At 48.2% G+C, this 16,678-nt stretch overlaps 1 protein-coding gene across 1 annotated transcript in view; it reads left to right on the top strand.

Annotated features, from left to right (window-relative positions):
- The window catches only part of SF3A1 (splicing factor 3a subunit 1), a 15,073-nt gene extending 1,006 nt beyond the window's left edge, over positions 1 to 14,067 (top strand). Inside the window, exons 2-16 of the mRNA XM_009276373.1 lie at positions 1,773 to 1,885; positions 3,699 to 3,903; positions 4,740 to 4,997; positions 5,454 to 5,528; positions 6,256 to 6,406; positions 6,891 to 7,084; positions 7,728 to 7,845; positions 7,961 to 8,146; positions 8,504 to 8,625; positions 8,810 to 9,052; positions 9,751 to 9,961; positions 11,020 to 11,174; positions 12,025 to 12,126; positions 12,348 to 12,419; positions 13,350 to 14,067. Coding sequence (XP_009274648.1) covers positions 1,773 to 1,885; positions 3,699 to 3,903; positions 4,740 to 4,997; positions 5,454 to 5,528; positions 6,256 to 6,406; positions 6,891 to 7,084; positions 7,728 to 7,845; positions 7,961 to 8,146; positions 8,504 to 8,625; positions 8,810 to 9,052; positions 9,751 to 9,961; positions 11,020 to 11,174; positions 12,025 to 12,126; positions 12,348 to 12,419; positions 13,350 to 13,451 — 2,307 coding nt within the window. The 3' untranslated portion in view covers positions 13,452 to 14,067. The remainder of the gene's footprint in view (positions 1 to 1,772; positions 1,886 to 3,698; positions 3,904 to 4,739; positions 4,998 to 5,453; positions 5,529 to 6,255; positions 6,407 to 6,890; positions 7,085 to 7,727; positions 7,846 to 7,960; positions 8,147 to 8,503; positions 8,626 to 8,809; positions 9,053 to 9,750; positions 9,962 to 11,019; positions 11,175 to 12,024; positions 12,127 to 12,347; positions 12,420 to 13,349) is intronic.
- The last annotated feature ends 2,611 nt before the right edge of the window (positions 14,068 to 16,678 follow it).

The following is a 16,678-nucleotide window of genomic DNA, read 5'->3' as shown; positions in this document are numbered from 1 at the left end:
CGTGAGGGTTTGCCGCGGGCTATGGGGAACAGCCCTGCCGCCAGCAAGAATGCGTGAAAGGATTAAACGCGCCCGTCCCGGTGCGCTTGGGAGCGCGCAGCAGTGCCGTGTTTCGCAGTACCTTCCCCTGTCCTCGTCTGTCTCGGCCGTATTTGCCTCTTCCCTGCCTTCCCCAAACGGGAGGCAGCCGTTCCTTCCCCAGCTGTTCCAGCAGTTTCACACACCAGCATCAGTACTTGTGCAGCTGTACAGCAAGCCCGTGTAGGGAGCTGATCTGACTGAAAATCCTGGGTGGTTTGGCGTAGCTAACACAATCAGGAGGAAAGTCGTGGTTCCCAACAAACACCCAGGGTCTTTCGCACGTATATGTTAGCGAGGCAACTCAGCATCGCGGTTAAATAAAAACATCTCTCAAGCATGGTGTTGCCTTGTCCTTCAGCTCCTCAAGATTATGTTGTTCAGAGGGAGTGGGAATGAAAAATAAGCGTGTTTATGGTGGCTTTTTCTTAACACACTTTATCAAGGTTGTATTTGACTCGAGAGAGTTTTCTGCCTTGGAATCCCCATGGATTGAGCAGAGCTAGTAGCTTTACTGGTATTTTAAAATTTCCCTGACTGTCCCTGTTCAGATTATAAACGTTTCCCAGACACCTGTTCTCTTTTATAACGGCTTTTCTTGTGAAAGCTGCTCGGTGAGGAAGGAGGAGAGACATCTTTAGTATCCTGCAAAGAGCAGCTTCTGGTCTTACTGGAAGATAAAGCCGTCCTCAGGGAGGGTTCTGGGATTGTAGTTCAGATCCTCCTCAGTGAGAAAAATGCCCTGCAGAGCTTTTCTCTACGAAACAGCTTTTGATGCAACCACAATAGGATTAAAAGCTATATTTTATTTAATGTGGAGTTAATCATTCAGAATCATTCTAGTTTCCTGCAGTCCCACAGGCCTCTAGGAACGTTCACAACTTGCAAACCTGTTTAGCACTGCTGAGTTATTCCTAGATATGTTTTTGTAGGCATTCCCCTACGCTGCCTCTTGTCTCGGCATTTATAAACCTACTTGGGGTCAAGGCTGAGATAGTAAAAATGCCGGGAGGACTTGTTTTGGTTCCCATGGAGTGGCCTTCCTCGTCGCCTTGCTGTGCCTGCCCCTGCAGCCGGTGCCCTTGCCGAGCAGACAAACATTGTCTCCCACCCTGAGAAGCCGAGCAATTAGTTTGTGGGACTGGTGATTCAGCTTGTTAAACCAGATCTTTGTGTCAGGAAATATTAAATGTTTTGGGGGCTGGGGAGGAGGATAGACAGTGCTGTCCGCCGTTTGGGTTGCTGTTTGGAGTACTTAATTCTTACATGGCCTTCGTTAAGCACGGGATTGCAGAACAATTTGTTAAGGTGTGTTAGGATTGTTACTCCCAATGTAGATGAGGAAGTTGAGAGAGAGGGGAGATGAATTTTCCAACTCAACCACCTGAAAATAAACCTAGTCTGGGTTTGCAGCCTGCCGGGCTGTTTTTCACCCCCTGATGCTGGTATATAGCACGTTACTCAATATTATTTGAAGTTCCTTCTCTCGTTTTCAGCTTTGATTTAGGCTATTTGAATTTAGTATCTTGACTGATTGCAAACACCGCAGTGAAAGATGTCTTCCTGTGCCACCACCTCTTCACCTCTTGAATAGTTGCTATAGTTGTGAGGCAGTGGTACAGAGGACTGTATATGTATGTATACATACATATATGTATGTATACATCTCTCTCTCCCTCCCATTTTTATTACAGCCAGAAGAGGAGCCGAAAGAGGAAGCAGCACCAGCCAAGCCTGTGGTAGGAATTATTTACCCTCCGCCGGAGGTCAGGAATATTGTGGACAAGACTGCCAGCTTCGTAGCCAGGTAAACGACACTGGTGGTGTCTCGTGCTTCCTGGGATTTTCATGCTTCTCCTCTTCAAGTGCTAATGTCTGCGCAGCTCCAGAAACTGAAGCAGGTCACAGTCCTATGAATTTACACAAAGGATTTTAAGGATTGAGTCTATACCAGTGAGACTGTGGAAAAGAAACGACATTATTCTACTTAAGAGGTGTAAGACACGCTTTGCTAGAAAAGTTATGGTAGTAAATAAAATGAAGTTCTTGGAAAAATCTATAGCGCATGCTGCAATAACCAGGTGACAGTTCCTGTTCCGAATGATCTGAAGGGGAAACAAAATTCCAGGTAGAAAGGGAGCCTCATGACGGGTGCGCCACTGAGCGATGAAGCCAAGAGGAGTCATGACTGCACTTTACAGTGTGTAGGCAAATGGTGGGTGATGAACTTCCCGGTACAAGGGTGCTCGCTCGCTTGTTGAGCCCTGAGGTTAAGTCCCATCCCTGCTTGCGTACAGCTTGGTAAACCGTGCCAGCGGCTGGGATGCGTGTTTGTCCAAGCCTCAGTCATCTCTCTCTCCCGTGATAGCCAGAGGGAGAGAAGCACGTGCCTCCAGAGTGTAGTCTGATCCTCTCTTAGGATAGATGAGCTGCCCGTGATGTGTTTGGGATTTTTTCCCCTGTTGACTGTAGCAGATCGATTAGTGTGAGTACAGATGTCAAATTTAGGGGAGGAGTCTAAAGGTTGAATAAATTTTACTCATTTGGGCTTCTTTCATTTGCCCAATGTCATCATTCCGCAAGTGCAAGCTGTTAGTGCTAGCTAGGCCATCTTCCTCTATTGTTTTTTAATCCTTAAGTATTTCTGGCTGTCTTACCTCTATGTGAGGTCTCAGGGGACCAGATCTTGGTCTTCCTGGCAGCGTACGAGTAGCACGGGAGGTAAATACCCCTCAGCTGGCTGTGCGAATTCTTGACCTTCATGGCATCCAGACAGGCTGAACGCTGCGTGCTTTCACCTCACTAAACCAGAATGGTTGGTGCTGTGAGTTTAAGACAATTACTAGATGCCGGTCTAGTCGAAGACCCTTCTTGCGTAGCTGATTTCTAAAGTGCTGCCAAAGAGCGTTGGCTTCCTTTGAGGATAAGGAAGGGGCTGTGTTTATCCTTTGGTATTGCAGAGACCTCCTCTTTTGCAAGAGGCGGAGTGTCTAAACAAGACTTGGAGGTATCCAGAGAACATGAAGAGAAACGTGCCATGGCAGCTGCTAACTTTCTCAAACTACCCTGAAATAAGCGGCTTGCACTTCGCATGGGAGGAATGGACGTTACCTGAACTAAAACTTAGGGCTCTCCTAAATGCAACACTCCGGTGTGGTCGATCTCTGTACAGGCTGGTGGTTACCTACTTTTTTCTTTATATGAACTTTCTGGAAATGAAACTAGTCTTAAGAGCTTGTTAATAGAGCAAATAAAATTGGTCTAGTAAGTAACCTGTAAACTTCATCCAATAAACTGTCGATCCAGTAAACGGCCTTCTGTTTGTATGTAGCCAAATGAGATTGTGGAACACTTGTGAGTGTGAGTTTTTAACTGTTTTAAGAAATACTCACTGTGAAGCCTTATAGACTAAATTAGGACAAATGCCTTTAACTTGTCTGCTTACAGCTGGCTGCTATGTTGGGTATGAGTTAATTAGAGAGAGGTAAACTCCTTCCATGTAGGAGAGAAAATTGTCTTCTGAGGGGCTGATGCATCAACACATCTTACTGTGAAAGAAACGGGCATTACACTTGAGTTGATGCCCATTCATCTAAACAATTTATCTTTTTCCTCCCCAGAAATGGTCCAGAATTTGAAGCTCGAATTCGTCAGAACGAAATAAATAACCCTAAGTTCAATTTCTTGAATCCCAATGATCCTTACCATGCATACTACCGGCACAAAGTCAGCGAGTTCAAAGAGGGTAAAGCACAGGAGCCCTCGGCTGCTATTCCCAAGGTCATGCAACAGCAGCAAAGTGCTCAGCAGCAGCTTCCGCAGAAGGTAAGTACTCCTTTTCACTTTGGTCGAGAACTTGGCTTCCAACTGGTTGTGTCGCAGCCTGATGTTAAGCAGGAGGTCTGAAAGACCAGGCAAATGAAGGAGTTATTTATACATTTGCAAAAAAGACAGCACTGAGAGGCTTGGCGTTTAGTGTCTGGGACTTTGTTTTGATGCAGATGTGCATCCCCCAGTTGCTGGTAACTCAAAGTTGTCTGTGAAAGAGCCAATATATTGCTCTACTTGGTCCGTTTTAATTACGTTTAGTTGTGTATTGACCGATACGGTACTTACACTAGAGATCGCTCGGACTGTATGAGTTTAGGACTCCTGCCATAGGCAAGTCTTTAGAATCCCTTGGAGATCAGTTTGGGCTTGTTGCATGCGCTGTTTTGTAGAAACATTTCCTTTTTTTTTCTGCCGGAAGGATCAACTTCCCCTTAAAATGTGGAGTACAAAATGTTGCTAATCTTGTTTAGTTGTGCCTTTATACATACTGGATGGAAAAAGGGCACTGACTGAATCACGTCTTTTATATGCTTTGCACGGCCAGCAGTCAACGCTGTGTGGTGTTGACCATCCTGGAGGATTATAGCGAAGTCCTGATAGTTTCCAGTTTTGTTAGGCTGTTGGAGCAAAGTTTTTTTTTTTTATAGTAGGCCTAAATACGGATGTCCGGATAAACCCTGTGGTACTAATTTTTCTCATCCTTGCAGCTGCCAGGATATCTAGACTGATGTTGCTTTCCTGCAGCAGCTGAAGGAAAAATGGGTTCTCCCAGGTGGTTGGTAACGGTTTGGTGAGGGCCGTCACTGAGCCGTCTCCATTCTGCTCTACAGGTGCAGGCCCAGGTGATCCAGGAGACGGTCGTTCCAAAAGAGCCACCTCCGGAGTTCGAGTTCATTGCAGATCCTCCCTCAATCTCGGCCTTTGACTTGGATGTGGTGAAGCTAACGGCGCAGTTCGTGGCTCGGAACGGGCGGCAGTTCTTGACTCAGCTGATGCAGAAAGAGCAGAGGAACTATCAGTTTGACTTCCTTCGCCCCCAGCACAGTCTCTTTAACTACTTCACTAAGCTGGTTGAACAGTACACAAAGGTAGTCTTGGCAGTTTACTTGTCAAGTTGATTCCTTCAACAGCAGTATTGATTTCTGAAGGCTGCTGAAGCCCTACAAAACAGCCAGACTAGAAATAAGTGCAGGTCTAGGAGTCCATCCTTTAAATCTTGCTCTTTAAGTAGAGTGGATGTCTTGTGCATTGTCGGCAGCGTGCAGCGCTGAACACAGTGGGCTGTTACTTAAGTGTATCAGACACTATTGTAATATAAGTAAAAGTTGTGTTGTTTTAAATACGGAGGGTAGTTGGAAGGCGAAGAGTGAATATTTTTAAGTGCAAGTATGAGGAATAAGTAATAACAGGGTTGCAGTAGAATAAGTGGAACGTAGCCCCAGGGGTCTGCTGCTATTTTTATCAGTGTGGAAAGAGTGTAATTGCTTTTAAGGAGGCTTTGGAAAAAAGAATTGTTACTAACTGTCATGCAAAATATGTTTCAGATCTTGATCCCACCGAAAGGCTTACTCCTTAAACTCAAGAAAGAGGCCGAAAATCCCAAGGAAGTCCTAGATCAGGTATTGCATGAAAAATTTGCAAAATTGCTGAAGCATTTCCGATATGTTTTGAATTTTTTCTCTTTGCACGTTTCTGACTTAGTGGCAGCAAACACAAACACACAGAGAACAAAACAGATGTGTCCCCTGTAGTCACTTGAATACAGGGTGCTCAAGCTTGCCTTTAAACTGCTAGCTGGTGTTCGTGTTGGGGGTGGTTTACTTGTGGCAGCATAGAGGTGTAGATACTGCACGACGCCATTTCCAGGTGCTTCACAAAGTAGAATGTTTCCCTCTCAGACAACTTCACTGTGGCACCTCAGTCACTTACAGTCCTTCCAAGCTGTTCTTTATTATTTTGACTTCTGTCTTTGTCACGAAGACTGCTTTTGCTTTGGAAAGGTGGCATTACGGGGTTGTAATAAAGTGTCTGTGAATTGTTTGCTGGCTGTGAATCTTCAGTGATACCCGAGTCACGTCATACCTGGACGGCTGGGTCTTGGCTCAAGAAGTCTGCAGTTCCAGCTTTAGAAAACCACTTTACAAAGCTGCTGCAGTACATTACTCGGCAGGCAAACCTGTAGTTTCTAAATGAAATACAAATAATTCTTTGTGGTGCCAGGCCTCTGAAGTAGCGCTTGTGTAGCTGCCCTGAAAGGGTTGGTAGCGTAAACTTCCAGATGCCGTAGAGATGACTGATGTGTTTCTTAACTGACATTTGGTGCTTGCTTTACGTCTGCTTGTGCAGGTGTATTACAGAGTGGAGTGGGCAAAGTTCCAGGAGCGAGAGAGAAAGAAGGAAGAGGAGGAGAAGGAAAAGGAACGTGTTGCTTATGCCCAGATTGATTGGCATGACTTTGTGGTCGTGGAAACAGTTGACTTTCAGCCCAATGAGCAAGGTACTGAAGTTAAATGTTGCAACCTCTATGAAACTCTGCTCCCTTTGAGTAGGGGCTGTATCCTGAAATGCTGTTTTCAGACAGACATTGGGTTTTACAGCTGCATATCCTTCAAAGATGAAGGGGAAAGCCTTCTAGTGACAGTGTGTAGGGCTGGTTTTCTTCTGAAGTCAGTAATGTTCTCCTTGCACAAAGTCCAGGACTGCACTAGTGTCCGCTTTTCCACTTCCACCAGGACAGCAGAACTTGTCCTGCTTTCTAGTGGTGCTTTCACCTATAAGTACCTTCATCTTCCTGTGTCGTGCTGGTGTTGGTCTGTATAGACTCCGTCCATTCCCTTCTATATACCTTGGCTCCCAGGAGATTTTGATGCCACTGCTTTGTAGAGAAACTGCTTTTCATTCAAGAAAAACTGATATTTCTGGCTGTGCATTGAGCAACGAAATGGGATAGAGAAACAGGAGCTCTGTTTTCTGCGTTGTAGGGAATTTCCCTCCTCCCACCACTCCAGAAGAGTTGGGAGCTCGAATCCTGATCCAGGAGCGTTACGAGAAGTTTGGGGAAAGTGAGGAGGTAGAGATGGAGGTGGAGTCAGACGAGGAAGATGAAAAGCAAGAGAAAACAGATGAGCCCCCAGCCCAGCTGGATCAAGACACACAAGTGCAGGACATGGATGAGGTAACTAGCCGATAGAATCAGCATTACTTTTGTCCTGTAAAGTTTGTGTGGTTTATGATGCCCTTCATTTTCACTGTAAGAAGTTTGTCAGTTTCTTGAGGAAATGAGATGGAATTTTGATGGAATTTCAAAACAACCTGTTTCTGCTCAATGCTGGAATATGGTATTTTTAATGTTTTCCTTGGAGAGAAATTGTCAACAGAGAAATCCAGTAATTTTGTCGCCTGATGGTGTGGGGTTTATATTTCTGTGATGAAGCCTTTTGGGCTTTCTTCTGCACAGAGTCTGGAACACTGAAAGATGACTCATTTTAGACTCTACCTTATAGTATGTAAGCTGTTCTTCTGGTAACAAGGAACAAGAGCATGGTTAACCGTAAGCCCCTGCTTGCCGTGCTGTGGTAATGTGGAAGCTGAGGAGTACTTGCTTCCTTTTCTGGGTCTGCCGAATTTCTGAATCATGATTATCCAGAGGAACCGCTGTAGCATAGGTGTCCAGAGGCAAAACAGTTCTGTTGCTCTGAAGCTGCATAATCGGTTCGTCCAGCGCTGCATAGGATTTTCATGCCTTTCTCAAATCTTGTTTGTTGATATTTGACTATAGGAACTTGGTTATGACTTTTTTTCCCCCCCCACTAAATAAGGGCTCAGATGATGAAGATGAAGGTCAGAAGGTTCCTCCTCCTCCAGAAACCCCAATGCCACCACCTCTTCCTCCCACGCCAGATCAGGTCATTGTGCGGAAAGATTACGATCCCAAAGGTAAATCAGGCTGGTGAAGAAAAACTTTATTTCTTTCTGAATAATCACAAAAGCATTTGTTTCTAGGCTGGATCCTCTGATGTGGTTTTTTAACAGCGTGGTTTTGTTTTTCTAGCCTCAAAACCATTACCACCCGCCCCAGCTCCAGATGAGTATCTTGTTTCCCCCATCACTGGAGAGAAAATTCCTGCCAGTAAAATGCAAGAACACATGCGAATTGGTCTCCTGGATCCTCGATGGTTGGAGCAGCGTGATCGATCCATCCGTGAAAAGCAGAGTGATGATGAGGTCTATGCCCCAGGTCAGCTTGAGCATCTGACACAGCTTGCAAAACCGAGTTCCTAGTGAACTCTAAGCAAACCCCTCATTCCCCCCAGGTCCCACCGATAAGGACCATCTTAAATGTAGCTTTCTGTATGACGTCCTTAGTGTGCTGATTACGTGGGTACATTTGTCATTAGTATGGTGAAGCCTTTCTGTAAACTTAAAGACGAAGAGCGTTAGCTGCTGCTGACCAGCCATCAGTTGCAGTCCCTTTCTAAAAAGAGCAGCACTCGGCCATTAGGTACCAAACAGTTTAAAGATCATGAAAAGAGGCTTGATCATGTTTGACTTTGATTATATCACTTGGGATAAGAGTTTCTCTCTTTGCCTGCAGGTTTGGATATTGAAAGCAGCTTGAAGCAGCTGGCAGAGCGCCGTACCGATATCTTCGGTGTAGAAGAGACTGCCATTGGTAAAAAGATTGGTGAAGAAGAAATCCAGAAACCAGAGGAAAAGGTAGAGTGGAAACTGTTGTTTGTTTGTTTGTTTGTTTAACAGGTTCCTGTAGTATTATGAATGCTCAGAGAGACGGGAGTCTTGAACTTTTGTTCTTGCTGTAAAGCTGCTCTCTTGATTTATTTGCAGCTCACGTTGCAGTCTGGACAGGCTGGAGTTACTCTGATTTATTTTATCCTCTCAGGTGACCTGGGATGGCCACTCGGGCAGCATGGCCCGCACACAACAGGCTGCTCAGGCCAATATTACTCTCCAAGAGCAAATTGAAGCTATCCATAAGGCCAAGGGACTGGTGCCAGAAGATGACAGCAAGGAGAAGATCGGTCCCAGCAAACCCAATGAAATGCCCCAGCCACCCCCTCCTTCATCGGCATCAAATCCCCCAGCTAGCGCTCAGCCTATCACATCCGTGCCTCGTCCACCCACAGTAAGTGTTTGGGCTTCCAAAAGCAAATGGCTGTGGCCGTAGTTAATTAGAAGGGAGTCCTGATGAAGGTCAAGAGTTATAACAGCAGGGGCGCTGGCGTAGAAGCAGATTTTGAGTGAAGTTCATGTTTCCAAATGACTCTTAAACTATCAGAGGAACCCTGTTGAACTTGCTGTTAAAAAAGGAAGATAAGTCTTAGGTGGAGCTTTTCATCCTTAGAGGTACCAAAAGGACTTGATCAGCTGGGCAGAGGAGGAACCTGGGCAGTGGGATCTTGGAGGAAGGGACTATGGCTAACAAAGGAATGGGCGGGTGCCTTTTTTTAGGTGTAAAAAGGCATGATGCAGAACAAAAGTAGCCACAGGTAAGAAACATTCACAGGTGACTCGCTGGCCCAGCGTTCCTGCCCCAAGGGTTCCGCTGACTCTGAAATAGCTCCTTCTTTAGATTCCTATGTGGCTCGTGGTCTGATACCTGAGTGGTGAGGGAAGGAAGAACCGTTTAATCTGTTAATGAGGCTTCTGTGCCCATTCACAGGCAGCTTGGGCTGGCCATACAGTGGGCTCACTGAGGTTCCCAGCAAGTCTTTGGCCAGCAGAAATCCTCCGTGTGTTGCCCTGGTTATTTTGATCAGGATTGTGAACAGCACTGAGCGTTCCTGCATGTACCTGCTAAGAAAAATTACCCTCTCTCTCCAGATGCCCCCTCCCGTTCGCGCCGCTGTTGTTTCTGCAGTTCCAGTCATGCCTCGTCCCCCGATGACTTCCGTGGTCCGTTTGCCTCCAGGATCCGTCATAGCCACCCCCATGCCACCAATAATCCATACCCCGCGCATCAATGTTGTCCCCATGCCGCCCTCTGCTCCTCCCATCATGAGCCCCCGCCCGCCTCCCATGATAGTACCAACAGGTCAGTAACTTCAGCTTTTTCTGGTTAATTGTCAGCCAATTCCTGTATAATGTGGGCTTGAGCTTTGATTCTTTTCTCCTTTTGTGCCTCTGATAATGGTGTGTAATTGGGATTGCAGACCCTAAGTCCCATCATTAAGAATTCTGGGGTGTTTGGTATGACTTACCTAGCAGTACTGCTTTTGGGCTCAAGACTCCTCCTGCAGCATGAAACACAGAGAATTCTGTCTCGCCCGTCTTACGTCTCCATCCCCAGGAGCCTGCCCAGGTGGAGACTAAGAATCCACGCTGCTTTCCAAAAGGAACCAGAGTAATGAGGAACTGCCAGCACCTCACTGGGTGTTGCAGCTTGTTACAGAAGTTGCTGCTGCAGGAGGAAAAGCTGTTGTCTGGCCCCTTTCCTCACAGCAGCTTCATAGCATTAGGTGCTTTTAAGTTGAAAAGCAATGTAAAAACGAATTCTTCCTCTTTTTTTTTTTTTTTTAATCGAGCTGCTGGCACCGCTGCATGCCAAGCTGAGAGCGTTTTCTTTTTTGGAAGATCTGCAGGAAGTTCTTATGCCACTTGTTGTCTTTTCCTGGACTGTTTCCCAATACGAAAGATCTCCTAACGTTTGAAGTTTGCATGTTCCTGCTGGTTGTGTCAACTTCCTCCATGTATTGTGGCATTTGTTTTCAGCCTTTACTGGTCTGCTAAAAGAGGTTTTTGTGTAAGGGGGTGTCAGCAAATTTAAAAACAAAACCTTCCCTTTTTTTTTTTTTTTTAATCGAGCTGCTGGCACCGCTGCATGCCAAGCTGAGAGCGTTTTCTTTTTTGGAAGATCTGCAGGAAGTTCTTATGCCACTTGTTGTCTTTTCCTGGACTGTTTCCCAATACGAAAGATCTCCTAACGTTTGAAGTTTGCATGTTCCTGCTGGTTGTGTCAACTTCCTCCATGTATTGTGGCATTTGTTTTCAGCCTTTACTGGTCTGCTAAAAGAGGTTTTTGTGTAAGGGGGTGTCTGCTGTATACTCGGTGGATGACTGCAGGTTGTGTTGTGTCCCCCCATCCCGTTTCAGCATTTGTTCCTGCGCCTCCCGTGGCTCCGGTTCCTTCCCCAGCACCGATGCCTCCTGTTCACCCGCCGCCACCGATGGAGGATGAGCCGGTCTCAAAGAAACTGAAGAGCGAAGATAGCCTGATTCCAGAGGAGGAGTTTCTGCGCAGGAACAAGGTACGTGTGTGGGCTGGCTGCTTGTTGAGAAGTGCCGGAGTCCTGACCCCGCTGGGCGGTTCAGCCTCCTCTGCCCAAAGGGGATGTAAAGCCAGTTCACTACACAGAGGGGAGCTGATGTGCAAAATACCTTGCAAGGGAGTGACTTTCTGAGATGACTCCTTCCTACTGTCATTCCTGAGCAAACTAAACTGCTTCGTATTTTACTGGAAAGAGCAGTGCAGCGCTACACACAGACGCGTGGTAGGATAGTGCTCTTCTGTAATTAAGGGCGGTGAGAGGTAGGTTAATAGTAGCGTAAAGAAGAGCTAATGCTGCTGATAAGCTTTTAAGCAGAGGGCTGCCAAGCTGGAGATGCAAGGAGATTTAATGTATCGGTGTCAGCGTGATAGTATGGTAATATGATAGATTCCATAACAACATGAACTAAAGGTTAGACTGAATTCCTTCCTGAGGAGTGCCATCATCGTGGGTTGAATTTTTAGTCCTTTAAGAAGGCTATCCTGTTTTCCTGGACGTCTGCACAGAGAAGCTGTCTCCTGTTTAATGCTCCGTACGTTCGCTCTGTAATACTGCGAATGCGCGTGATGCTTGGTGAATGGCACACAAAAGGAGGGACTAATGAGAGAAATCCGACTTGAGTGTTTTATTTTGGTAATAGTGAGGTAACTTTCTCAGTGTTGAGGCAAATATGTTTCTGTGTGTTCGCTGAGAAGTCGAGATATGTGGCTAGTTTTGGAAATAAATAGTTTGTCTGCCGCTGTGCGTCTATAAATAATTTGTCTGCCGCTCTTTTATCGTAGTCCTGAGCCTCCTTGCCTGTAAGAGACGTTATCTTTGTTTCCTCTAGGGTCCGGTCACGGTCAAAGTCCAGGTTCCCAACATGCAGGACAAGACGGAATGGAAGCTGAACGGCCAAGTGTTGGTGTTCACCCTGCCGCTCTCAGACCAGGCATGTAGCTTATTAACCTGGCCTCTACCCCTTCTTGTTTTGTTACTGAGTTTCTTCGCTTTGAGAAGAGCAGTTGACCCGCATGGCAGGAGCTGTAAAACTCTGGATGTTCCCCACGCTGCGGCCTCTTGCCCAGCGGGGTTGCGTGGCTGGGGGAGCGGTGCTGACCGTCTGTACAGCGGGGGAAAAAAATCCTGAGCAAGCTCTTTGATTCTTTCTAGGTGTCTGTTATAAAGGTTAAGATCCACGAGGCCACGGGGATGCCAGCTGGGAAACAGAAGCTGCAGTACGAGGTGGGTATAAGCCCTTCAGACACTGTATTTCAGTGCTTTCTCACACACAAGCTGGCTTTTTATAAGAGAAAGTTGCAATGTACCTACTGAGATACCGGGAAGAGCAGAGGGAATGTTTTTCCTGTCTGTACAGCACGCTTGGTTACAGAACTGCACGCTGTTACAGCAGGACAGGCCTTTAATAGGTGGCATCGGTGGATCTTCACATTACTGCTGTGGCAGATGAGTCCTCTAAGCTTGATGGCTTTCTCTGAAGTCAGCCTATTATTATGTTGAGTTGTTTTAACATGTAAATGCAGCAGACTGCTCCCGCTGTTGTGCTGTGTGTGCTCTGGAAGGTGGGTGAAAAGACTTTCTCCAAGATGCTGAAGGGAAGAGATCTCTCTCTCTTCCTCTCGAGACTGGAGCTGCTAGAAAGGCAACGTTCCTTTTTAATAACTTGTTTCCAGTCATGCCTGTGCACAGGCACAACCTGCTGCCTAAGCAGTGAACTTTGTGCCCTTACCTCCTCAGGAGTTCACCTACGGGCAGATACTGTGTTAACCCTTAGCGAGAAAGGAAGCTTAACTGATTATTATTTTTTTTTAAGGGGAAAAAAAAAAAGGGGGGGGGGGGGAGTGGAGCCTAAATAACTTCACTTGTTGTGGTGACTGTCTTTTATCTGTATGTTTGTAGAGGTATACAGTGTATATTGTCTGTCTGTGCTCTCATTCCCAGCATACCCACCTCCTCCGGTGCCCATCTTCTGAGACACTGGGTTCTCTCCAGGGTTTTTCAAAGCCTGCAGCATTCTGTCATCGCCCTGTTCTGGGCAGGGCCAGGAGGGCTTCATCTGTGTGGGGTTTTGTGGGAAGGGAGCATTAAGTTTTCTGCTGTGACTGGTTTTTATTTTTGTTTTTTTTGGTTTTTTTCCTTTTCTCCTCCCCTCAGGGCATCTTCATCAAGGATTCGAACTCCCTGGCTTATTACAACATGACAAGTGGCTCTCTGATTCACCTGGCACTCAAAGAAAGAGGAGGCAGAAAGAAATAGGAGCCGTGGAGCCCAGAGACGTAACATGGCTGCGTTGCCACTTGTGTAACCCCAACCCTTCGAATCCTCCAGCCTTTTAGGGGCTACTGCGACTGCCTGCCAGCTCTAGTTTGAAAAGAGAGACTATGAACCCCGTGTTTGGGTGGCTGACGGGAGAGGGGAAGCTGACAGAGCCCTGAAATGTCTAAATGTAGTGACCTAGTACGTAACTGCAGCAGCCTGTAGCGATCGATGCTTTGCTCTCCGTTGAATTCCCTCGTTGAAGCAACACTGAGGTCATGCCCAGCTTAGCCTAGATCCATCTTTGAGGGATTTACACTGGCCAAGAACATCATCCGTCTGGCTACAGTGCTTGCTGCTTCATTTAACCTTTTTTAATTGAAAACTTCTTCCTTCTCAACATACTTATTAAGCCCCTTGTTCTTCCTCTGTCCCCGATCTGTCTGCAAGAGCCTCTCGCACTGACCCCGACTTGGAAATCTATCCTCCCTCAGCATGAGTGTGCGCGGCTGTTCCCTGCGATAAGGGAGATCTGGGTCTGTGCACGCTAAACAGCTTCGTGCTGCTTCTGTACAGCCTGTGATTTGTTTTAATAAACACGCGTCTTGGTGCAGGGTTCTGTCTGTCGCAGCTCTCGTTCCTTGGGTTTTAGGTTTTTTAGGTGGAGGTGTGCCTGGCTTCAAGAGCACTGGGATGGGTTGCGAGGAAATACGTTGGGCTTTTGTAATTAAGCAGTTTACTACAGGGAATCCTTATATTTTCTAGGAGAAGCTGCAAGAAAAGGGTTTCATTAAAATTTCCCTAGTGCTACACAGTTATTCCTGAACATAAAGCATGTGTATACGAGCGCTTATGTCTGTGTATGGGGGCAGAAAGACTACTTCGAGCTTGGCGAGAATTTTATTGGAAAACGTGTTTTACGCTTCCTGTCAGGCAGCTGGGCACCTCTTGGTTCTGGAGAGCATACAGGTCTGGAAAATGGGTTATTCCTGTACCTTCGGTCAGAGCTGTGCTGCAGTTTGATGCCAACGTAACGCAAAGTTAATCTACAGCGAGATAATCGGGTGCCGAGGAAGAGGCGGTTGTTGCTGCCCCGGCAAGCCGTGTGATTTGGGTGCCTCTTCGCTCTGCCTTTGGGATAATCCAAAGCTGTGGATTTATTACTTTTTTTTTTTTTGGTGATTGTCAGGCGTTACAGGAACATCCTGTTTACCTTATTCTGTGCTTAGGGGGGAGAGAGATTCAGCAGGAGGGAAGAGCCAGCATCCTCCCGCCTCCGCTGTGCTCCCCTCGAGGGCAGGCCGGGGCAGGGGGGGGGAGGAAGCCCTGTTGGCTGTAGGGAAGGTGCCTGGCGCTGGCCCAGCCCAGGTGGCCGGCGGTCCCCCGGCCCGCGGTGACCAGCTGCTCTCTTTGACAGATGCCCACATGTCCACGAGCACCGCCGTGCTTCGTCACGCCGAGGCAGCCTGCTGCCCTCCCTGCTGTAGGACGCCGAATCCGGAGCGTCTCGCAGGGCGCTTGGGTGCGCGGTGGACATAGGGGCGCTCCTGCCCTGCAGGAAGGTGGGATGATTACTTCCCTTTTGCTTTTAAAAAACAGACAATAGGTACGGTCTTGGAGAAAACAAAACTGGGAGGCGAGTGGTGTTTTCCACAGCTGATTTAAAAAAAAAAAACCCTGCAAAGAAAGCTCTGAAATGGAGAAGTCATGTTTTTACATCCGGCGCGGGGCCCAAACGTGATGGCACTGTGCTGAAGGTCATCCAGCTTTTCTTCTCCAGCTGCGCTCGGTGGTGCGAACCACCAGGGCCCGTGGTGCCCGAGGAGCCACCCCATCGGACACGTGTTTCCTCGACGTCTCTGCCTGAACCGCTGCGCTGGTGCTCAGGGGATATTTTCAGCCAAGCCCCTTTTACCAGCCTGGCAGGGCTGAGCTCCTGGCCCCGCGCTCCGGCAGGAAGATTTCCCACTAGAAATAGCTTGTGGTGGAGCCTTGCCAGCCCGTTTCTATCTCAATGTTACCGATAAATGTTGTAACAGACTCTGCGTGTGTATATCTGGTACAAAACAACCGTTATCGCGGCCTTCCACTTCAGTGGGGAGGACCGGCAGGGCTCGGGCTGCCAGAAAAATCTGGAAGTAGGTTGAGTTGTTGCCGACTTTAATGAGCTTCTTTCCCTCGGTCCTTTGGCGATTTACCCAGCGCCTTACTGGCTTTGAGGGGGGTCTTGGGTCTAACACCACCCCCCACCCCCAGTTCTTTGCTGTTCAAGGGAGAAAATTGAGCGCTGGGCTCACGGCTGTGAGAAGTGTCCGGAGGTGGGATGGAGCTCGGTGCCTCCCTCCCTGGAAGGCTTCACCCGGGGCAGGTCCCAACGGATCCCAGGCCCAGTGCTGTCACCCTGTCGCTTACAGATCCTTTTGTGCTTTATTTTTAGAAGAGCCGGGCCAGGTTTACCTGGCTGGGCTGAAGGAGAGGAGAACGTTGGCGGGTGAAGCGGCAGCGGTCCCTGGGAGCAGGGATCCACGGAGCTGGGGCAGGTTTGGGGTGCAGCGTGCTTACAAAGGGAATAACGTGTGTGCCTTAGGCCTCAACGTGTCCCCTGACTGGAGCACGGTCATCCCGAAGGGGAAACGGGTCCTCCCAGTGCCCCATCCCAGTATGTGCCCAACGCCGTCCCAGCACAGCCCTCCCGGGGGCTCAGTACGCACGTGTGCAGCCTCCCCGGAGTCCCAGCGCGGTCCTGGTGCAGCCCTGCTGCGGGCTCACCCCGGTCCCAGCGTGGACCCTGTCCCAGCGTGGACCCCGTCCCAGTATGGACCCCGGTCCCAGTGCAGACCCTGCCCCTGTATGGACCCTGTCCCACTGTGGACCCCATCCTAATATGGACCCCATCCTAGTACAGACCCTGTCCCAGCACGGACCCCAGTCGCAGTACAGACCCCGTCCCACTGTGGACCCCAGTCCCAGTATGGACCCTGTCCCACTGTGGACCCCATCCTAATATGGACCCCGCCCCAGTGTGGACCCTGTCCCAGCACAGACCCCAGTCACAGTACAGACCCCGTCCCAGTATGGACCCCAGTTGCAGTACGGACCCCGTCCCTGCACGGACCCTGTCCCACTGTGGACCCCGTCCCTGCACGGACCCCGTCCCTGCACGGACCCCATCCTAATACGGACCCCGTCCCACTGCGGACCCCGCCCCAGCCCCAGCGCTGCCCCGC

Source organism: Aptenodytes forsteri, unplaced genomic scaffold, assembly GCF_000699145.1.
Source record: "Aptenodytes forsteri isolate BGI_AS27 unplaced genomic scaffold, ASM69914v1 Scaffold129, whole genome shotgun sequence".
In the NCBI taxonomy this organism is placed as follows: domain Eukaryota; kingdom Metazoa; phylum Chordata; class Aves; order Sphenisciformes; family Spheniscidae; genus Aptenodytes; species Aptenodytes forsteri.
The sequence above is the reverse complement of the archived record's forward strand: the minus strand, read 5'-3'. Positions and strand labels throughout refer to the sequence as shown.